Source organism: Brassica rapa, chromosome A01 (genome assembly GCF_000309985.2).
Source record: "Brassica rapa cultivar Chiifu-401-42 chromosome A01, CAAS_Brap_v3.01, whole genome shotgun sequence".
Classification (NCBI taxonomy): domain Eukaryota; kingdom Viridiplantae; phylum Streptophyta; class Magnoliopsida; order Brassicales; family Brassicaceae; genus Brassica; species Brassica rapa.
This window is the reverse complement of record NC_024795.2, coordinates 14,850,768-14,874,094: the sequence shown is the minus strand read 5'-3', so window position 1 is coordinate 14,874,094 and position 23,327 is coordinate 14,850,768. Positions and strand designations below refer to the sequence as shown.

Here is a 23,327-nt window from a genome sequence, read left to right as displayed (position 1 = left end):
GAGACTCATCAGACAGACGTCGGAGAAGACAGTGCAGCGGCGTCGGCGAAGAAGAAGAGCAGTGGCGGCGTCGGCGAAGAAGAGCAGCAGCGTCGGAGATGGTACTGAAGCGGGGCTGATTGACGGCGTAGGTTGAAGAAGAGCTTTGTTTGACAGCTAAATTAGGTTTAATCTATTGGTTTAGTTAATAAACCAATTTGTAATTGTAACCAATTTTTAATTGTAAACCATGTATCCAAATTTCATATCGTAAAGAAATACCAATTTATAATCCGATTTAGTTATAAATAAATTTTTATTTTATGTTTTTTTTTTTAATAATTAAAAGAAGTAAATACTATAAAATTAATAATTTTAAAATAAATAATAACAAAAAATGATATTAAATAATAGTTAATGGCAGACAAAAAAAGAGAATTACACTATGATATCACTAAAAAACGTTTATGTCACAAATGAAAAATATAGACTCTAAAGATTGAAATGATCAAAATGTTTCATTAAAGAGTTAAATATACATTTATATCTCTAGGGTTAATTAATTCAAATTTTAGAGTTTAAAGTTAAAAGTGGAGATTTGAGATTGAGATTTAAAATTTTATAAAAGAAAAAATAAATATTAAAAATAAAAAATTTAAAAATAGTTTCAAAAATTATTTTCGAATTGCAAAAACAAAATTTCAAAAAAATAATTATAAAAAAAATTCGAATTTGAAAACATATAATCTAAAACTATAACAAAAAATTATTTTTTTAATTTTTTTAATTTATTTTAATTTTATTTTTTATATATCTATGGTGTTAGGGTCCTTTTACCTATTAAATGAAATATTTTGGTCATTTTCCTCCTTGTGATATATTTTTGTGACCAAAAATTGAAAATGATCTATATATTTAGAAGAATTGTTCTACAAAAAATGCTATATTAATCATAAAAAAATAATCATAAAAAGTAATTCTTATCATTATAGGATAAATTTTTATAATATATATTAGTGTGTATGCTTTTTGAAATTGTTTAAGCAAATTTGATACACTATCAAGAGCTGCAGAAATTACATTATCAAATTAGATTAATACTAATTCTGTGAAAATACAAAATTTATATAATATCTTTGTCCGCGGTGTAGCGCGGGTATTAACCTAGTATATATCAATAATTGCTTAAAAGCACGTGGTCTTCTTCTTCATTTGATAAGTTATAAAACCACTGTAACGGAAACGATTCGAATAACCTATTACTCGCCGTTTTGTATTTACATGCGCGACTCAGGCGGACTCAACTCGGACCACCGCCTAATCTTGCCGATCAGCCCTAACTTGCCACGTATACCTCCGATTAATGTATTCTCATCCGCATAATTTGTGAAACGGCCGAATTTTAGATCACAGAACGACATACCTTTTTCCTTATACCTCTGTGATCTTCAGTCTCCAGATTTTTTCCTTCCTAACCTTCCAATCGAAATGTAACACCCGGTTTTCTCAAAATAGTATAAATGCAAAAAATAACATAATAATAAATACTGAAATAGAATAAATTCCATATAATAATATCGGATCAAATATAATACCAAAAAGTCCAAACCACAAATATCGGTAATAACATAAATCTGAAATAAACTACAACATAAATCCGAAAGTCTGAAATAGGAAATAACATAAACGATAAAAGTCCAAAGGCCTAAAGGTCTGATAACGATAAAAGCGATAGAAACCCAAACGCCCAATAGCACCGGTCCGATAATCACTCCTGCTCGTCAGTCTTACCTGAAAGGGGGAGAGTGAGGGGTGAGTGACAGGGGAATCGCTTAATGAGGTATGAGATGTTATCCCGAAGTTCGTAGACCCGAATAAATATAATTTAATTCTAATACATGTCAAACATGGCACCTAAAGTACCCAAGCAACAAGTAATGATCCTAGCGAGGTGCGCACTCGCCGCCCACTAACAGGCCAAAAACATAACACAGCTCGAGATAGTGCTCGGACACCGCCCATGGACGATTTATCGACACTACCAGGCTACAGCTCAATCGTTCGACTATAGTTGGCCATAACCTTACACAATCCGGCATACATAAGTCCATCTCTGTATCCGTCTCCACACAAAAGCAATCCTAGCTAAGCATTTTCATTAAGTGAAATAATCAATGTTGAATCCTCTAACAACCTAATTCCGGTTTAAGCAAAGAACCTAATAACTAAACAAGCAATGAAAGACTCGATTTCAAGCAGACGGAACATATTAGAAAATAAGTTATACTTATTCGAAGCCCTAAGTCGTGCACTAGAAGTTCGGGAGTAGACCATCACCTTAGCAATAGAGAAAAGTGGTATCTATGAACTCCAGCTGCTCAAATAGACTCCAAATCTGAAATCAGGGCGACATTCTGAGTCAGAACGGCTTTCGGACGGTTTAAAACGGGTTTAATCAAGGTTTACGGAAAAGTCAACACGCTGGTCAAAGATTAACCCGGTCAACTCTGACCCAAACCGGTCAACCCTTGACCAGATTGGAATTGATTTAAACCAACCAGTTTTACTCAACCAAAATCAATTCCAATTGGATCATCCGGTTTACCTTAACCATCAATTGATTAATTAATTAAATAATCTATCTAACCGGTTTATCCTAACCGAAATCCAATTGATTTTAACCGGCGGTTAACCTAACCAACCTTAAATCAATTTAAATCAGTCAAACCAATGGTTAACCGAGTCACCGAGTTGACTCACCGGGTTGACTCGGCCGAGTTGGCGAGTCGCCGGGGAGTCACCGACAATAGTCACCGGCGGCGGCTTACCGGAAAATCAACGACGGCGACGCGGCGGCAACTTCTCGGCAGCGAACGGATGGTTGCCGGTCACGGCGGCTCCGGCGAACGGCGGTCGGAGACGATTCCCGCGGCGCGTGGACGACACGCGCTCGGACGTCGAAACTTCGGACGGTGCATACAGTTTTGTCCAGGCTCCGATTGCGGCGTGGTTGGTGGCTACGGCTTCGTCTCGGTGAGAGGAACACGATGGTGGTCTTGCATGCACGAAATTTTCAATGGTTAGGAGGATATGATCGATTTACTAAAACTCCCATCTTTCTTCTTCACAAACAACACTGGTGCTCCCCACGGTGACGTACTCGGTCTGATAAACCCCTTATCAGCTAGCTCCTCCAACTGCTTCTTTAACTCTATCATCCCAGTTGGTGCGAGACGGTATGGAGCTCGTGAAACTGGTGTTGCTCCTGGCTCTACTTCTATCATAAGAATGTCCACTCTAGCTGGTGGTGGCCCTTGTAAAGCCTCAAAAACATCCTCATACTCGGCAACCACTGGAATATCATGCAGCTGCTGATCGTCCTCCTTAACCATCGAAATGGTTGTGAAAAATCCCTCTGCTCCACCCTCCAATAATTCTTCTGCATGCAGCATGGAGACGATATGAATTTCCTGGTGTGTCTGAATGCCCTAGTAAATGATCTTTCCTTCTTCTCTAAGGATATTAACTTTTGCCTTCGGACAATCCAAGACTACTCGATATCACGACAACCAATCTATCCTAAGTATCACATCGTAGAAGCTCATCTCCAACTCCGTCAAATCTCCGAGCAACTCAACTCCTCCAAGAATAATTGGTACATTGTGATGAATGCAAACTGCTCACAACTTCTCTGTGGCGGCAGTCTGTATCTGCTTAGCCTTAGGTTCGAAGACACCGCGAAAAGATCAAGACTGGACTAAGCGCGGATTCACAAAACTATGAGAATCTCCCGTGTCGAATAAGGTATAAGCTGACTCTCCTCCAACCGAAACCGATCCTACACGAGGTTTTTACTAACTACACATGACAACCACGAACCAAAATATTCAAATACAAACAAGTATGGAAAAGTCTCATACCTGCTATTGGCTCAGCTCCCTGAGGATGTCCAACCGCAAACACACGTGGAGCGATGGCTAGACGCTTCGGTGGTGGTGGAAGTGTCGCATTGCCCCTCCTTGGATAATCTCTTATGAAGTGACCTAGCTGACCACAGCCAAAGCAGACATGTGCCGCTGCTGGTGTTGTTGGTGCTGCAATCTGTCTGACTGGTGGCGTATCCAATGGCTTAACCCGACAAAACTTCGCAATGTGTCCCATCTTACCGCAAATAAGACACCTCATACACTGCCCACTGTGACTGCGATGGCAACGAGGACATATCGGTAATCTCGACGGGTCCCCTGCTTTCCTCTGAGACTCTGGAGTTTTCCCAGACTTAACCTGAACTGCTTTGGCAAGTTTCTGCTCCTCCGCCAAGCCTGCCTCCTGCTCGGCAGCTTTCTCCACCAAATCTCCCAATCTGTGGTAAGTGACTACACGACACCTGTTGCGAATCTCCACTCGCATCCCACTCAAAAACTTCCTGATCAAGTCTTCCTCTGAAATGCCCACTCCAGCAAATCTGCGAAGTTGGTTAAACACAACCTCATACTCCCTGATAGACATCTCTCCCTGGATTACATGCTCGAACTCGCATTTCTTCATATCCATACTTTCCTATCGAACTCACGAATGAAGTCAGCAAAGGTAAGCCTCTCTGGCCCAAAATGACTCAATCGTATTCCCTCCCACCATATAAGAGCATCCCCACGAAGGTACTGCATAGTCAATCTGAGCGACAACTCTGGTGGATACTCAATAATCTCCAGCTTCCGTTGCAAGGCTAACTTCCAATCATGTGCAACTACAACATCCACTGTCTCACTAAAATGCTCCATATTCATGTTCCTCATCTGACACGTCAACCTGTAGAACCTCTCATCATAAACCGGGTAAACATGAGGTCGCGGTGGTGGTGGTGGTAGATCCTGAACACCATGAGCAAACTGTTGAGCTGGACCCTGCTGCAGTGGAACCTGAGGAAGGGGAACCTGCTGAACGGGATCCTGATGATCATGCTGAGCAGGAATCTGCTGATCCTGCTGGACCTGAACCGGTAGAACTTGCTGAACCCGAATCTGCGGACCCTGCTGCACCTGAACCTGAGGAGCCTGCTGAACTGCAGCCATCTGACGAGCAACCTCCTGAGCAGCTACTCGGGCAGCCTCCTGAGCGGCCTGCCTGGCTGCCTCCTGGGCAATCTGCTGAACTGCCTCCTGAGCGGCATGTCTAGCGAAATCCTGAACCATCTGTCTCATGGCCTCATGATCAATCGGTGGAGCAGCGGGCTGTGGAACCGCGGGCTGATCATGCTCATCTACATCGTCTCAAACAGCTCTGGCGGTCTGGGCACGGGTGGCTCTTCTCTTTGGCAGCATCTGAAAGGAAAGCGAAATGTTAACTTACGCTGAACTTTTGATACCAACATTTAAGGAAAAGTGATATCGAACAGAAATGTGCTATTTATTTTCATTTTCAAAATTCCCAAATCCACGAAAATATTTTGAAATCGTCTAAAACGTTTAAACCGAATAAAACCGAGTCTCCAAAAATCGCCATCCCGGGTCGGAGCCGGGACGAAACCCCGCTCTGATACCAAAAATTGTAACACCCGGTTTTCTCAAAATAGTATGAATGCGAAAAATAACATAATAATAAATACTGAAATAATAATAAACTCCATATAATAATATCGGATCAAATACAATACCATAAGGTCCAAACCGCAAATACCGGTAACAACATAAATCCGAAATAAACTACAACATAAATCCGAAAGTCTGAAATAGGATATAACATAAAGGATAAAAGTCCAAAGGCCTAAAGGCCTGATAACAATAAAAGCGATAAAAGCAATAAAAGCCCAAAAGCCCAATAGCACATGTCCGATAATCACTCCTGCTGTTTGGTCTCACATGAAAGGGGGAGAGTGAGGGGTGAGCGACAAGGGAATCACTCAATGAGGTATGGGATGCTACTCCGAAGTCCGTGGGCCTGGACATAACACTCCTTATAAATATAATTTAATTCTAATACATGCCAAACACGGCACCTAAAGTACCCAAGCAACAAGCAATGATCCTAGCGAGCCGCGCACTCGCCGCCCACTAACAGGCAAAAAACATAACACAGCTCGAGATAGTGCTCGGACACCGCCCGTGGACGATTTATCGACACTTCCAGGCTACAGCTCAACCGGTCGACTATAGTTGGCCATAACCTCACACAATCCGGCATATAGAAGTCCGTCTCTGTATCCGTCTCCACACAAAAACAATCCTAGCTAAGCATTTTCATTAAGTGAAACAATCAATGTTGAATCCTTTAACAACCTAATTCCAGTTTAAGCAAAGAACCTAATAACTAAACAAGCAATGACAGACTCGATTTCAAGTAGACAAAACATATTAGAAATAAGTTATACTTATTCGAAGTCCTAAGCCGTGTACGAGAAGTTCGAAAATAGACTCTCCCCTTAGCAATTGAGAAAAATGGTATCTATGAACTCCAGCTGCTCAAATAGACTCCAAATCTGAAATCAGGGTGACATTCGACTCAGAACGGCTTTCGGACGGTTTAAAACGGATTTAGTCAAGGTTTACGGAAAAATCAACACGCTGGTCAAAGGTCAATCCGGTCAACTCTGACCCAAGCCGGTCAACCCTTGACCAGATTGGAATTGATTTAAACCAACCGGTCAATCCGGTCAACTCTGACCCAAGCAAATCAATTATCAAATAATGTTAATTAGAGTATTTTATCAACTCATGTGTAGAGTTCCAAATTTAACCGGAAAAATAAATCATGACGTAGTTGCTAGTCTGTGCCGTTAGATTGATCCTTAGACGCTTCTATAAATATCTAAACCATGATCCAACGGGTACGATTTCTTATTTCGTGTCAACACTAATCACCGAATCTTTCTCCTCTTTTTCCTCTCCAGCTGGCCGAACACACCGGCTATTCCCACTTTCTCTCCCGGGCCCCACAAAGGCAACTTGAAAGTAAATAGTAAATTACTTAAAAACCCACGGAGTTAGCTTAACTTCTTATCCACGTGGGTGTTAATTTGGTAGTTTCGTCTTGTGTTTAATCACCTATGTCGCGACTAGTGTTACAAAACTTGCTCTCATGACGTGTTCGGTGGGAGATATTTAGAAGATCAAAAATATCTAGCTAACTCGTCCACGTTGGCACTAAGATAAAAACCCATCTGGAATTAGATAGTGTACTTTTCTTTTATCTTTTTGCTTTTGCTTTTCTTGTCTTTTTCTTTCCTGGAAAAATATATTTCCTCTCCTTTGAAATTTCAATCTTGCGAGATCTCATCGATGGGAGAGGAAGTGAGGATGAAGGATGTTTCGGGCGACGGAGAGAGGGTAATGGAATGGGAGAAGGGGCTACCAAGCGACGAAGATTTGGCGTCGCTCTCGTACTCTCTTGTCCCTTCGAATCTCGCGATGGCTTTCAGCATAACCCCGGAGAAGAGCCGTACCATCCAGGACGTGAATCGTGCTTCGGAGACGACCTTCTCGTCGCTGCGCGGCGGATCTTCCGGTCCCAACACCTCTTCGTCCACCAACCTCGGCGTCGCGGCGGCGGAGGAGGAGGAGGAAGATCGAGTAGGATCGAGCAGTCCCGGGTCGGATTCCAAGAAACAAAAGATATCGGAGGAGGAAGGAGATTCGGGAACTGAACTGAAACGGGCGCGTTTGGTGTGGACGCCGCAGCTGCACAAGAGATTCGTGGATGTTGTGGCTCACTTAGGGATTAAAAACGCAGTGCCGAAGACGATCATGCAGCTGATGAACGTCCAAGGATTGACTCGAGAGAACGTCGCGTCCCACCTCCAGAAGTACAGGCTCTACCTCAAACGGATGCAGGGATTCACTTCGGAAGGTCCCTCTTCTTCCGATAAGCTCTTCTCCTCAACCCCTGTGCCTCCGCAGAGCTTCCAAGACCAAGGGAGTGCATCTGCCGGAGCGCCCTCGATGATGCAGATGCCAGTCTATGCGCACCATATGGGTATGCAAGGGTATCATCACCAGAATCACGCTCATGATCCTTATCATCAGAACCATCATCGCGGAAGTGGCGCACCTGCAAATCCATATATGATGCAGCAGAACAAGTTCGGATCCATGGCCTCTTATCCTCCTGTCGGGGGTGGAAGCGCTAATGAGAATTAAAATGAATTTAATAGGTCAGCTTTGTGTTTACAAATTTCTGTCTTTTTAAGTACAGTTAATATTGAAACTAATCAAGTTTCTTCTGTCTTTGCTATATATAAATGGTAATACAATAAAGTCTTTGGTCTTTTTCAGTCGACTTGTTCTCTGCATTTTAATTTTTGTCATAACTAACATCAACCAAGTCGAAAACATGCTCTCATGGGAGTTTGAGACTTAATATATAATTCAGAACAGAGTCGGTTCATCTTTGGGAAGTATAAACTGTTCTTAAAGCCATATGTTTGTGTAGCACAAGTGCTGTACTCTTCTAGTTTGATTATAGATATTGTAACAATAGTGATAGTTTCGCTATGCTTTTGGTAAATTAAACCATTCCTGCGTGTAAATCATTTGTAATTGCTGGTAATAATAACTCAAGAGTGAGTTTATTATCTTCCCTATTTTTTAATCCTCTCAGCGAAGTTCATGTCTTCAGGTAGTATGGTCAGATTTAGGTACACCGTTCTAGAATACTCCTGCATCTTTACAAGCCTTGATCTTTCTTGATTATTGTTACAGGATCTTTTTACGAGTTTTTTTCTAAGCCCATCGTCATCATTGCATCATACATAGGAGATCAGCTGTTCAGACAACCCATCATGTCGAAACTAGACCAATGACTATTGTTGGAGCACAATGCATACATGAAGACCTCTGACTAGTTTCATCTACTGATTTCTATATTGTAATTTGAGGTAAGTCTCTTTCCTTACTCTTTGTAGTCACACCCTAAAAAGATACTCAAGAGAGCGTCTGTCGTATTTCTCAGCATTGTTAACTGTTTATTTCTTCTTGCGATGGCGTCAGACACAGTCTTTGTGTTTATCTACCTTATATATATATATATATATATATTTATATCAGTTTAAGACGACTATTATTTTTTCAAGTAATAACCTTTCATTGGATTAGAGAGCCAATTAACTTCGAACAATAGGGAGAAAGTGACATTACAACAAAAGCATGTCTACTGTCTAACATATCTTATTGGTTTTAGCTACGTATGGTTCTACTTTGAGATTTAGATAATAATCTAATTACCTTTTCCTCTCCAATAGATGATCATACTTTTATAAAGAAACATTAATCTCCAGCAATATACTATTCTCTGCACATCACACATTCAGTGACAACCTTATCCTCACATTACACTAGTGTCCCCCGTTTGATTTTATTGTTGAAAAGTAAGATTCTTCTGGAATAGAAAAGTACATTTATTTCGTAATAACAACACAAGTCACTATTTATCCATTGCTTTCTTCAGCATAAGCTTTTTTAACTGTCCATTTCACTGGCAATACATGGTGAGTTATGTAGATACTAGTTCCTAATTTGTTTCACAGTCTTGAAGAAGTTTACAAACTCCTCTAGCGAGTTGTGTGAAGAACCTCCACTTCTGACAGAGGCTTTTAGTTTCTCCTTCAAACTAACGGCCCTCTTTCTCATGTTCTCTCCTTCCTCGCCCACCATTAACCTCTTCACAGCTCGCTCCACCGCTCCTCTGTCTAAATCGCCCTCCACTTGAACTCCAATTTTCCAAACACAGTCCAAGTACCTGGCATTCACCTTTTGATCACCAGAAAACGGCTTGCAGATCATTGGAACTCCTTCCCCGATGCTCTCTAGTGTCGAGTTCCATCCACAATGGCTCCAAAACCCTCCTACTGCAGGATGAGCAAGTACTTCCTTCTGCGGTGCCCATTTCACAATGTAACCTCGATCTGAAACCATCTGACTAAACTCTTCAGGCAATGACTCTATCCATTCCGACCCACGTATTGACCCTGGCCTAATCACCCACAAGAAGTGTTGGTTGCTACTACCTAACCCCGAAGCTGTTTCCATCACTTCGTTGATTTCCATCAAAGCTAAGCTTCCCAAGCTTACAAATATCACAGAGTTTTGACTTCGTTTGTTCAACCATTCAATACAGCTCTTGTTCTCTTTAAGCAGACTTGTAGGAGCCGAGGCCACCATGTGAAGAGGGCCTACATGGTACACTGGGATTTCTAGACGTTGTTGCAGCCACAACAGAGATGAGTTCTCTAGACAGCTTGTCGTGTTGATTATAACAGAAGAAGCTGTCCGTTTATCAACTGTATTCCTATAGATCTCCATTATGCCTTCTAATGATGCCCACCGTGACACCGGAAAGTCTTTGTATCTCAGGGGATGGAACTCTGGCACTAGCTCGTTCTGTTCTTCTCTGGGTTCTGCAAAAAAAAGGTCAAGAACCATGCGGTTAGAGATTATAGACACTAGTGAAAATAGAAACAGAGGAGTTTTAGAATACCATTGAAGGGAACCAGGGCATTTTCTGCATAGAGTTTTTCGAATTCAGATCGGCAAGCAAAAGCAGTGGCACTTGTGGTGCTGAAAATAACGTTTGGGAGGTTAAACTCTTTGGCTGCAGCTTCAGCAAAGTACATGAACTCGTCGTAGATGACACATGCGATCTCATGACTTTGTTGTATCATCAACAACCGACTCAGACAGTCCTTGAAGCTCACCTGACACTCTTTGTTGAGCTTATGCAGAAACCGTATTGGCCCTAGATTCTTGAATTCAGACTCCGGTAAGCTTTCTGGAATGGTGACAAACTGAAAGTCAGTGGAGTCATCTGGAGGGTTAAAGTAATTGAATTTGGTCTGAGCAACGGTGATTGAGAAACCCTTCAAGTGAAGAGTTTTGGCAAGTTGCATCATTGGAGATATATGTCCTTGAGCTGGAACTGGAACCAACACTAGCCTTTTCCTCGCTCGCTTTTCCTCCATTTTTTTTTTCCTGTAAGAACAACTAAAAAGTAATCTCCCCTACGAGTTTTAATGAAAGAAGTATCTTCTCCATGTAAACATCATATTTTCAGGCTTGTGGGCTCTATAGGCATGTGGTGTATGATGTATATGTCAGTACGATAAGGCGGTTGCATCTCTTTATCTTGTTAGAGAAATCAGAGACAAAATCAAAGTTGCTTCTTACTTCTTGGTCCTCTTTGTCTTCTTTGTCTTCATGTAAAATTATTTATTTTTCTTCAATACAACAATTCCATAATAGGCAAACTGCCAAAAGAGACTCATAATTGATTTGAATTGCTTTTTTTTAAAAAAAAAATTGGATTTAAAAGAAAACCATGTACTTCACGAATTTTATTTGATCAAAACATTCACTGGTCTGTTTTTTTTGTTCCTGATGAACCAATCATTCAGTGATCTATTGTAATACATGAAGTGCAGCTTCTTAGTCAGTCTCCAAGTACTTGACGAGCTCATCCAGTACAGTATATGAGGAGCCTCCATTTCTCACACTGTCTTTTAGAAGACGAGCTCTATCCCTCATGCATGCACCTTCTTCATCCACAATCAACCTTTTCACAGCTCTCTCGACCTTTACTCTTTCAACTTCACCTTCAAGCTTAATTCCTACACTCCAGACGCTTTCTATATACATAGCGTTTAACAACTGCTCGCCATGAAAAGGCCTGCAAATCATTGGAACTCCTTCCGCAATGCTCTCGAGCGTTGAGTTCCATCCACAGTGGCTCCAGAAGCCCCCCCACTGCAGGATGCGCAAGTACTTCTATCTGCGGTGCCCATTTCACAATGTATCCTCTTTCTGACACCGTCTTTTGCAGTTCCTCTGGAAATGTCTCTATCCAATCGGGACCAGAGATAGAACCGCTTCCGTGACCCATAAGAATGGTTGGTTGCTATTAGACAACCCCCACGCCATCTCCACAACTTCCTTGGTTTCCATGTGAGCCATGCTTCCCATGCTTATGTATATGACTGACCTCGGTTGCTGCTTGTTCAGCCATTCAATGCAGCTCCTGTCTTGTTTCAATAAACTGGAAGGCGCTGAAGCTGTAATGTGAAGAGGGCCTAAGAGGTACACTGGAATTTTGAGTTCTTGTTGCAGCCAAGACAGAGACAATGTCTCTAGACAGCTTGACGTGTTTATGATGAAAGCGAAAGCTGTTCTTTTGTTGAGTATTTCCCGACGCATCTCCAGATGTGGCTCTAATGGTCCAAGTCCTGAAGGTCGTAGGTGTTTGTATCTTAATGGATACAAATTTTCAACCACCTTGTTTTGCACTTCTGGATCTGCAAATTAAAAAGAAACCATTGTTAGTGAAACGATTGATCTTAGATGAGTTATTACGCTTTTAGTTTAGGCACCTCCTATGTCGGAGAAGAACCTCTCGGCATTGAGTTTGCTGAGAACGCATCGTGCTGCATGATTTGTAGCACTTGTAGTGGTGAAGATGACAAACCATTTTATACAAAGAGCTGTTCTCCATCTGATAAGCAGTAGCAATCAGGTCTGGCAGATCTAGAGGCTTACTCATATTCACCACTTCACGCATCTTTGGAGACAAACCATTCATGAAGATCCCTTCTCGCTGTGTATCAGTCAACCTACTGACCTAAGTAGAAAGGTCTTCAAACTTGTGAGTGTATTGAGCAATCTTCCCAGTTTGTTTAACTGCAAAGAACGGTTGGCTCGGATCACGCAGCTTCTCTCTGCTGAATCTTGCTATAACCGTCTTTGAATTCCTGCCAGCTCGTGAAATTGCTTCTCTGAACTTCACTATTAAACCAACTCAAGACATCACCTGCAAGACTCACAGACACAATTTCCAACTTCTTCCTTCCATCATAACCTCCAATTCTAAAATATCTCTCAGCTAACGCAAACCAGCCATAAGCATCATCACCAGAGAACGAAGGAAATCCCACACGTTTCAGCAAACTATCTCTACTATCATTCCCCGTATTTCTCTCATGTCCTTCCTCCATCCTAGAACTACGGCCAGATTCTGAGTTTAGATTTTGTACCTGATAGTTGGGATGACGATACAGTGGAGGACTTGGATCCGTAACTTCCACCGTTTTCGAATCCTTTCTTCGCGATCAATTCACACAATCTCTCGAAATTCAAATCCATCTTCGCTTGCAATTCGTCGTAACGATCGATCGATTTCTTCTCCAGATCTTCGACATCGTCTTCTCTTCCGACGAACAAATCGCAGCGCCAAACTCACTGTTCATCTCAAATTGCGCTGCCGTGTGATCGCGCAACGTCTTGGCCAGTGATTCCAGCGTCACCGGATCATCGTCACTCTGATTTCGTAATGCCTTCTTCATCTCGTCGTCGCGGTTGTCAGGTCCAGATCGCTCAAAGCCACATCAATTTGATAGAGAATAGGTGTATTATATTCAATAACCGCCCAACCACCCTCTCTTGATCTCAAACCGAAAATCAAGCCAATACAATTTTTAAACAAAGTAGGCCTAAGCCAAAACTTCCATAATCCTCTTATTAACTCTGGATCCTCTTATATATACAAAGGCCCAAATACAAATGTTCATAACAACTCTAACCGCCATTTTCAACAGCTAGTGCCAGCTCATCTTCCTTCGGATCATCTTCTTTCTTCTCATTACTCTTCTTATCTCTTCTCTTCCTCGTGTATACGCACAATGGCATATCACGCCCATCTTTCCGACAATGAATCCAGTGATCGCATCAACCATCTCAAATCGAATTGAAAGATCTCCAAATAAGATATTCTTTGTTTCTTTTGTGGTCAACCTTGCTAGCCATGAAGCCGACTTTGTGGATCTTTGTATTGACACTTATCAAATTTTGTTGCCTCCTACTATTCTATGACCCATCTCCTGCTGGTAATTTTATAAGATAAAGCCAAGCAGACGTGATATAGTACCCATATAGATTCTCATTTGTCAACTACTAGAAAAGTTAAGCGCGGATTAAACTTATAATCAAATTATAAAATTTTCTTCTCAAAAATTAATCTTAAGAAGCTCAACGTATTCCCTCACTTGCACTTAAAACCTTAAACAATGAAGTAAAAGGATGAAGAAACTTCTCAGCATAACTTAACAACACAAGTAAAACTCTTAACATTAAACAATTATTTGAAAGGGAACCAAAAAAAAAAAGATTTAGAATCCACTAAAAAAAAGAAAAAAAAATGCACAAGGGCTTGAACAAATCCTTAAAGAGAAAAATGGCAAAGCCTAAAGTGAGTTACACGAACTTACTTCTCGTTACCTTAATACCTCTCTCCAAACCGGAAAAACAGAGCACCAGTTCCATTGTTGTGATCTACAGCATACTCAGCTCGTACCAGACCTAACTTCACTCCTACACCGTATGATGAACCTTGTCCCATTCTCCTATACACTGCTGTTGGGTTCCCTTTCACGTCCTTGGAGCTTCCCAAATCGTTCCCATGCTCAGCAAATGCATACACATGCGTGTTCTTCACAGGTACTCTAATCTCAGCACCAAGCTGCAACTCATGAAACAAACAAAATCAGAGACTTATGTTTTTGTCGAGTGTTTTAGTTTCGTGGTGTTTGCTGTTTTACCTCGAGGATGTTTCTGGCCGCACCGAGCTCCCCCATGTTGTAGCCACGGACAGAATAAGGACCTCCAAGAACAAAGGCTTCGTAGCTTGGAAGATCGCCAACACAACCACCATAGTGTCCATGAAGAACTAGAACCGGTGGGGGTGGCTTCCCAGCGCCTTCTTCCACCTGCTGAAGCTGAATGAATCTTGTCAACGTCAATTGGTGACGGTTGAAGAAGGGGAATTTGCTTCCAATACCCAATCCTTGATCCACCTGGAACACGTTCCTCTCTCCAACAACAGCCCCGTTGACAAACTTGGTGTTGTCACGGGTGATGTTGGCTTGTAGAAAGGCCATCCGGTCAATACCGGTACCGCTGAGAGTTGTCGGAGGTCCATCAGCACTGATTCCTCCACTAGGTAGTAGTCTCTGACCATTTGCAGCGATGTGGCTGCTTTCATCTCGAGTTGTTATCTCCTCCATCACAAGCCCATATGTAAACTTGCTCTGACGGGTGAAGTTCTGCAAGAAAGAATATGTTTGATTAAAAATATTCTGTAGGACAGAACACGAGGACTACGCCACAGAGTATTGGCAAGCTTACCTCAGTTATGTTAGCTTTCACTCCAGCTCGATCAACCCAAATTGGTGGTACTTCGTCAACACCTGGTCCTCCAGTGAACACAGGGCTAAGTTTGCGGCTGTTGAAGCAGCTTGTTTTGAATGTACGGTTACGAGGATTGTAAACACCGTCCAGATATGGATGTACATAATCGAGCTTAAACGAAAGATCATCCTGCAGGCACGCAGAAGCAGTGATAAATATGGTGTCAAGAAAACAAGCTAAGGTAAGGTAGATATTAGTCAAATATGTAAGCATGCCAAAATGTACCTGAGGATTCAAGAAGTTGCTAGTGGTCACTGACCCCATGAGAGACCTGTTAAGACCCTGGATGTTTCGATGTTCGAAAGTAACAGACCCACCTGGCTGGAATGAGGCCTGATGCATATAAACAATAACAAAGTAAAATCAATTACAATGTTTTATTAAAACCAATCAAATCTGTACTTATTCCAGTAAGGAAGGATTCAAACCAGAGTGGGAGCGCCTCCAGGTCCAGGAACTATACTCCATTCAGTACTGACTTCAGCTGACTTCTGTTCGAGCTCTTTCAGTTTGATCTCAACGATAATGCCCCCTTCGTTTTTCTCATCTTGGCGTGGATTCACTTCAATGTTAGAGAACAACCCTAGCGAGTTGATGTTCCTCAGAGCTTGTCTCCCAGCTTCAATATTGAAAACATAGCCTTGGCGAAGCTATCAACAAAACATAGATACTATCACCAACACTAACATAACAAATGAGATCAACCATAACATGTCTCAAAATGGGAAGCTTTGTGAGAGTTGAGACAGATACCTGCTTTGGCAACTCCCTGCGCACGATAGGAACCTGAGTGTTACCTTCAACGACATTACCAAGCTTGTCTTGAAACTGAATAACCACCTGAGTGATGTCTCCTTCCACAACTTCACAGACAACCTCCTTAGTGTTCAAATTCCCGAAATTCACAACCTGAGCACAAGCATACCCTTCATCCTGGTACCACTTCTGAACACGGTCCCTAATCTTCTGCAACAACCTCGCACTGACTTTCCCTTGATCCCTCAACATCTGCATCACCTCGCCATGCACAGGCGCAGGCAACAAACACGGCCTGGCCCTATCCATCCTCCGCTTGTAATCCTTCTCCAAGCTCCTGTAATACTCAAGCTTCTCTTTATCCGTCATGTCTGCATCCATCTCAATTGGCTTCGACTGAACCATTAGACCGACGTTGATACACCTGAACCTATCTGCGGACTGCCACGTGCTCTCCGCGAAGGAGATGGTGACTCCTAAGGTTCCGTCGGGCTTGGTCTTCCCTTCCAAGTCGACTTTCTCGAACATACCGCAAGTAGCTAGGGTTTCGAGCTCCTTCTGCAATTGAGCTTTGGTGTAGACTCCACCTGGCCGGATCGATACCATCTCGAAGAAGGAGTCCTCAGTGCCGATCGTGGATTGTCTCCTCCGATCAAAGAAGACAATGTCGGAGACCTTGTACTTCTTGAACCCGCTTAGCTTGTTTAATTGAACTACGATGTTCGCCGGTAAGCCGTGAGAATCCCAATCCGGTGACTGTTCCTCGTCGGCAACAGCAGGCGCTGGAGATAACAATTTCCCCCAAAATCCTCCGTCTCCACCGCCGCCGCCTCCCCCGCCGAAATTTCCATTGCCTCCTCTTCCTCCTCCTCCTCCGCCGCTGCTTAGAAACGACGACGGAAGATTCGAGATTCGGAAAAGGAAGAAGGACGCAGCGGAGGAGACAGAGGCGACGGCGAGAGATTTGGCTAGGTTTTTAAGGAGGAGGTCCTTTGGAGGGGCTTCTGTATCTCGGCTACTACTGCATTTTATGGATGGGACGCGAGGAGACAGCGAGGAGATACGGGGGAGGCCAGAAGAGGGGAGAGATAAGAGCTTCCGACGGGTACAGATAGAAGTGGAGCTTGTGGTGCCCGGGATAAGCTGGCCGTTGACGGAGAAGGCGGCCATGGCGTGAAAGAGGAGAGCGAAGATAAGGTTTCAGAGAGAAGATGCCGAGGTTTCGGCAAAAGCTATGTTTGGGTTTTGCGCAAGTTTCTTTACACGTCATTTTCCTTTTGGTATTTACAGACAAACATCGTGACGTTTTTCTTACATCGAAATAGCACGCATGTTCACCAAGAAGATACAAAGCCGCTGAGAGACACGTTTGTGCATGTGTGATCGAGGCATTTCGCTCGTGTGTTTAGAGTTAGGAACCATTAAGGTAAAACTTGTTTTTGTAAAAGTGCATAATAAAGGTAAACTGGAATTTGACTGATACTGGATTTTTTGTCATTTTTTGGACATTTGATGTTATATATATCGTATAATTGTCTAACAGTTTTTGTTATGTGTCTTATTCGAACATCATTTTACAACGTTTATATTTCATATACTATTTTTACAATAAATTATTATTTTTATTATTAGCATTTTCTTATTTTTAAAAAAATCGAAGCTCATATCTTATATTAACCACTTTAGATATTTTTCTTTGCATTTAAGAAAACAATAAAATATATTATATTATATTTGTTACAATTATTTTACAATCTTTATTTTTGTAAATTAAAGTCACTCTTAAAACAAGACAAAAGTTCTAAAGGATCCTTTAACAAAAAACAAAGAGAAAAATGAATGGATAACAAAACTTATTTGAGAAATCCGATAAATGATTGCTTCTGGTTTTCTGTTCAAACAAATACTGTGAGCACTGAATAAATTGTATGTTGTTTGAAATTGTAAGGAAATTGTAAGCACTGGATAAATTGAAATATTGTTTGAAAATTCTAAGCAAAAAGAAAAAAAAATTGTTTGAAAACAAATAACTACGGGGATGATTGGTTGGGGCTGTAGATGCTCTGGACAGCCAAAATTTAGTCTACAGCTATATATGTCAACCAATCGAGTTTTGTTTTCCTTAAAAAACTCACAGCAAAAAAATCTCTGAAAAATCAAAATATGGCTGTAGAGAGCTTTATTTCCAGAGCAAAAAATTAGTGCTTTAGAAATCTACAGCAAGGAAAGCTACAGCAAATAAATCTACAGATTAAATTCTACAGCAAAAAATATAAAGCTACAGCACTTACCAATCATCCCATATGAGTATTGAATAAATTGTAGAGTCATTTGGGTGTTTACACATAGATAGAGTGGTAATTAGGTAGATGGTAGTTTTTCAAAAGTATTTACAGAATCATGCAAAGAGGGTATGTGAAATTACATAAAACTCCACAACAACATAGAATGTAATAATGATAAGCAGGTGAAGATACGATGAGGAAGATGATGTATATGAACTGCAACTTTTTTTATTGTTCAGATTTTCACGATGAAAACAATTCAGGAAAATATCTTTTATCAGCATAAAAATAAAAACAAAACTGTCACAAGTTGGGTCTCGATACATAGCTAATCTGGCTTGTGATTATAAAATTCACATAAGTTCAATTTTTATATGGGAAGTTTACTCAAATATATAATATTTTAGTAAAATTGACTAGAACCATAAATATCTTTTTTTTTATTACTGGTATTTTTTTAAATATCAAGCGTGCCATTTTTTTAAGTTATGAGAAAAAACGTATTTACAAAAATATCATTATTTTTTAATGCCAAGTAATCAAAAACCCGGCGCCACATAGAAATTTGGTTATGTGTTTTCATTAAGTCGGCCGTAAAGAGCTATATACGTCGTTACGACTGAGTTATTGCTATGTTGCAGCTGAATTAAACAACGCGGCTGACTTAAGAGAAAATGGCTGAATTAAGAACATAAATCAGTCGTTAGTTACGGCTGATTTACAGAAATCTGGCTGATTTATGGGATAACGGTTGACTTACGTACACAAGTTACGGCTGACTTCTACATAGGCGGTTTGATTTTTGTAAAATTTGACTGAGTTGTAGTTAAGACACGGCTGAGTTAATGAACATCGACTGGCTGAGTTATTGAATTTACGGCCGACTTATGAGATGTTGTTACGGCTGAGTTATATTTAATCAGCCGTCATTGGATGGATTAATAGTAAACTCAGCTTATTTACGGCTGACTTATTAGCGAAAGATTAATTACTAGAATATCATTTGTTTGACGGCTGATTTATTTGACGATATGACTGACTTAAGATTTTTCATCCTAATTACAACTGATTTATTAGCGAAAAATTAATTACTGAAATAGTATCCACGTTTCGGCTGACTTACATTATAAATGAGGGCTGATTTATTTAGGCTGCGTTATATATTCATTTGGCAGCTGACTAACCGATTTTCCATGTCATATGTCATGTCATCAATTCAGATTTGTCATGTCATCAATAATGTTACAACAATAAAATAAGGGTCTATGTTATTTTTCATTCTTCATCTTTTTTATCTATCTTCTTCAACTTCTTCTTTATCTTTCTTTGAAATCTTATGGTTTTGGTAATTATTATTTTCGTAACTGGATCTGAAAACATAGATTTTTTAAAATTGAAAATCTGAGATAGATCTACTACAATCGTTGTCATGATGATCGGTTAAAGAAGAAGCTTCCTCTCCTCCGGTTTCGTTTGCGATGTTAAAGAAAAAACTAGTCTAACCCTTAGTGGCTGGAAAGATCGAGAGGAGAAATCTTCCAACTTCCAGTTTATTCAATAATTTATCTTAAGATGATTCATCTTAACTTCTTCATTGCCCTCTTGGTCTAGCAAATATATTTTAAGATGATTCACCTATATGTAGCTATAGTTATGTTCCTGGTCGTAGAAGTAATCTATATATTTGCTTATCACAGTTTTAAATTAAATCACAAAAAGTAAATAACGTCAAGTGTTAAGAAACAAAACAGAAGAATACTGAAACAGGGGATAACTAAGGAAGTAAGGATGTTAAGGGCTGATCAGGGTCTACTTTCCATATGATTAATTACAAATTGAATCAGAAAGTCGAAAGATCATTATTAATCAAGTGATCACTTAAATACATAGAATTATAATTTAAGACAGATGACGTAAGAATTGTGCATATTCAAAGTTACACACCCCAAAAATACTGGATATGCAATTCATATATCTTCTTTCTTTTCCCTCTGATCATCATCTCTCCTCTTCCTCTTAATATCCTTCTCTTTTTCTTTCTTCTTCTCCTCTTCCTCAACCCTCTTCTTTGCTTCTTCTTTCTCCTCCTTCAACGCTACGATCAATCGATTCAGACAAGTCTCTTTAGCTTCATGTTCTGTTTTCATCAACAGATTCTCTCCCACATCGGCTGGAGTCATCTTGATTTTTTCTACCTCAAGCAACCTCTGAATCTCTTGAAACAACTCACCTTCTTCCTCAGCATACAAATAATTCCTTGCCAACACTTTAAACGCTTCAAAGCCACAATACGACATTTCTATATGCTTATCCATTCTTCCTTTACGAATCAAAGCCGGATCTAATTTATCTATGAAATTAGTAGTGAACACAATGATCCTCTCACCACCACAAGCTGACCATAACCCATCTATGAAATTCAATAACCCTGATAATGTCACTTTGCTTCCTGTACCCTCACTTTTTTCTTTCTTCATTTGCTTCTCAATTGGGCTAATCTCATCTTCGTCGTCTTCCTCCTCCTCCTTCTTCTGCTTTCTCTGACCAGTTAGATCAAGAGAACAATCAATATCTTCGATAACAATTATCGACTTCCCTGAAGTCTCAATCAATAGCCTCCTTAGCTCTGTGTTATCCTTAACCGTTGTCAATTCAAGATCATAGACATCATAATCCAAGAAATTGGCCATTGCAGCTACCATAGTTGATTTTCCAGTTCCTGGTGGACCGTGCAAGAGATATCCTCTCTTCCAAGCTTTCCCAATTCTCTTGTAGCAATCTTGGCTATTACTAAACTTGGTAAGATCGTTCTTGATCTCTTCTTTCTTCTCACTCTCCATAGCAAGAGTATCAAATGTCGCGGGATGCTCGAAAGTGACATGGCTCCATTTCGTCTGATTATAGCCAGACCAGTTCTGGCTTGGATTGTTCGAATAAAGCTTCCTCTCTCTGTTCTTTACCTCCATCTTCTTTCCTTCTTTTCTAATATGATCAAGATACCTGTTTGTAATTACTTGCCTGTCACGTACATGGAACTTGAGGATGTAGAATCTCGATTCCTCGGTTTTAGGGAAATAGGAAATAGACCGGCTATCGGTTTGGTGCTTCTTTGATTGCCACCAAACCTTGACTCCTTTAAACTCATCAGTGATCTCTTCATGGTCGTCCATGCTAAGGACAATAGATTTACTTCCTTTGCTTGTGTTGGCCCTTAGTTTCTTTGCTCGAGAAGAAGAGTCTTTACTGAGATAGTTCTGGATCGTTGCATAATCATCGTTTCGCTCGAACCGTTCGCCGCTGTATTCAAAGAACTTTATCTGTATGTACGGGTAGAAAAGATTGATGAACCTTTGCACTAAGGGCTCGAGATTTTCACGGAGATGATAAGGGAAGAATCTTTCGAAGATCGTGTATATGAACACGAGGCTTGCGACAGCAGACCCTATGTTAGTCCATACTTCACCCATTATTGCCATTTTTTGCAGCTCTGTTTCAGAAAAAATGATTTTGATTTAGGTTTCTTGGGAAGCAAGAAAGGTTTCAAAGCTGGATTTGGCGTGAACCTATATATCAGAGAGGAAATGGTGAGCTTACTGAAAAACTTAATTGAGTTTGATTCACCACAACTCTTGACTTTTATGTATATAGAAAGAGAGAGGAGAGGGGAGAGGGGATGTTTCAAAAAAAAAAAAAAAAAAAGAAAGAGAGAGGGGTTTTAGATATGTATATACCGCACAATTCTGATAAAATATAATTAAGAAACTACCATGAAATTGTCAAAATGTCCATCCCCGTCCATTACATATGTGATGACCTGTTGGATGACCATTTGAGAACACTTGGTAGATGATAAAAATAATTTTTAAAATAGAACCTTATCAACTAAGAAAACAGAAGAACGATGAAATAAAATCTTAGACACGAAGACTACCATGACACATGTAAGATTAGTTAGAGCCGCCCCCAGAGGAATAGCCAGCCACCCAACCATTAATTATGGCATCCAGTACTTAAAAAAAAATTGTCTTATTAATGTATAAATAAATAAAATTGACAATATTAAACTTAGAAAAATATTTGTTAAACGTTTTTAGTTATAATATCCTAAGAACATCATGTTCGGAATCTTGAAATTTCTTTAAAACAATGATTTGTGATAATTTGTTTGTGGAACTAAAAAATTTCGATGCCAGAAAAAGTTAGAAACCCTATTAAAAACACATGAGAAATTTCTCAAAGTTGTAATTTTTCAAAAAAATATTTCCGTCTAGCATGCCACATAAAAAAGATCGTTTTGTTATTACCTGACACAACAATGATTGAAATATTTGACAATACAAATTTTTTTATGGGTTTTGTAGAAATAAATATAGTAAAACTATTTTTACTGTTTAAAATTTACTAATTTTATAAATAATTGATTGAATTACATCGTTTATCAAAACTTAAGTTATTTTTGTATTTGATTTTTTTTATAACTTTAGATTAACTATATATAATGGCATAATTTTTAAATTGCCTTATGGCAATTCATAACTTTAGACCGACATTGTAAGAGTCAACCCATCTTGTGGTTTAATACTCTTTTTCTTACTACGAAATATTTTTCTACGAATTACTAATATTGTTTTATTTATTTTGTGAAGTTTCTCATTTCTTGATTTGCACTCAGTTAGGAAAAAGTCCAAAACGTAAAGAACACACGAACAATTTACTCGGTGTTCACTTCATTACTCCAATCCAAAATAACAGCTATACTACGAGGGTTGGAGTTAAGCAACAATTTACCAAAAATCTCTAGATTGGACTTTTTTGTGTATAATAATAATGTACTAGATATTGACGGGCGGGTATATATTTTGTTTTTAAATTTTTTGTCTAATATAATTTATATGTTTGTGTGTTTGTATAATTATATTTTTGTATGATATGAATTTAATAGAATAGATTATTTTTGTAAGTATATTAAATAAATCAAGTTTCATATATACTTGTGTCTTTCCTTGTATCATATATGTATTTTTTTGTAATCATATTTATGTTTTTATCTGTGATCATATTATAGACTACATGTAAGGGTAAGAGTTCG

General features: G+C 39.8%; 4 protein-coding genes and 1 pseudogene across 6 annotated transcripts; 1 reads left to right on the top strand and 4 right to left on the bottom strand.

Annotated features, from left to right (window-relative positions):
• Window positions 1-7,101: 7,101 nt before the first annotated feature.
• On the top strand, window positions 7,102-10,764 carry LOC103873783 (transcription factor LUX). 3 transcript variants are annotated; one of them, XR_004455367.1, is made up of 3 exons: window positions 7,111-8,125; window positions 8,673-8,848; window positions 10,323-10,764. XR_004455367.1 is itself a non-coding variant. In XM_033285054.1 (2 exons), exon 1 carries the CDS (start codon window positions 7,254-7,256, stop codon window positions 8,109-8,111), a length of 858 nt encoding a protein of 285 aa, XP_033140945.1. In that variant the 5' UTR covers window positions 7,102-7,253; the 3' UTR covers window positions 8,112-8,155; window positions 8,186-8,250. The 3 variants fall into 3 exon arrangements, 2 of the variants coding, with proteins under 2 accessions (XP_033140945.1, XP_009150431.1); XM_033285054.1 differs by lacking the exons at window positions 8,673-8,848; window positions 10,323-10,764 and adding an exon at window positions 8,186-8,250 and having other exon boundaries at window positions 7,102-8,155; XM_009152183.3 differs by lacking the exon at window positions 10,323-10,764 and having other exon boundaries at window positions 8,673-9,027.
• Window positions 9,337-11,200, bottom strand: LOC103873789 (UDP-glycosyltransferase 76E11). The gene is made up of 2 exons (XM_009152191.3): window positions 10,447-11,200; window positions 9,337-10,366 (listed from the first exon to the last, which is right to left on the bottom strand). Exons 1-2 carry the CDS (start codon window positions 10,925-10,927, stop codon window positions 9,474-9,476), a joined length of 1,374 nt encoding a protein of 457 aa, XP_009150439.1. The 5' UTR covers window positions 10,928-11,200; the 3' UTR covers window positions 9,337-9,473.
• Window positions 11,201-11,339: 139 nt separating this feature from the next.
• Window positions 11,340-13,696, bottom strand: LOC103874431 (annotated as a pseudogene).
• Window positions 13,697-14,025: 329 nt separating this feature from the next.
• LOC103873797 (protein TOC75-3, chloroplastic) lies at window positions 14,026-17,217 on the bottom strand. Its single transcript, XM_009152197.3, has 6 exons — window positions 15,951-17,217; window positions 15,626-15,847; window positions 15,423-15,530; window positions 15,135-15,326; window positions 14,549-15,052; window positions 14,026-14,469 (listed from the first exon to the last, which is right to left on the bottom strand). The coding sequence occupies exons 1-6, from the start codon at window positions 17,121-17,123 to the stop codon at window positions 14,230-14,232; spliced, it is 2,439 nt and encodes an 812-aa protein (XP_009150445.2). The 5' UTR covers window positions 17,124-17,217; the 3' UTR covers window positions 14,026-14,229.
• A 2,777-nt stretch (window positions 17,218-19,994) lies between these two features.
• On the bottom strand, window positions 19,995-22,787 carry LOC103873807 (AAA-ATPase ASD, mitochondrial). Its single transcript, XM_009152209.3, has 2 exons — window positions 22,005-22,787; window positions 19,995-21,725 (listed from the first exon to the last, which is right to left on the bottom strand). The coding sequence occupies exon 2, from the start codon at window positions 21,712-21,714 to the stop codon at window positions 20,206-20,208; it is 1,509 nt and encodes a 502-aa protein (XP_009150457.1). The 5' UTR covers window positions 21,715-21,725; window positions 22,005-22,787; the 3' UTR covers window positions 19,995-20,205.
• Window positions 22,788-23,327: the final 540 nt, after the last annotated feature.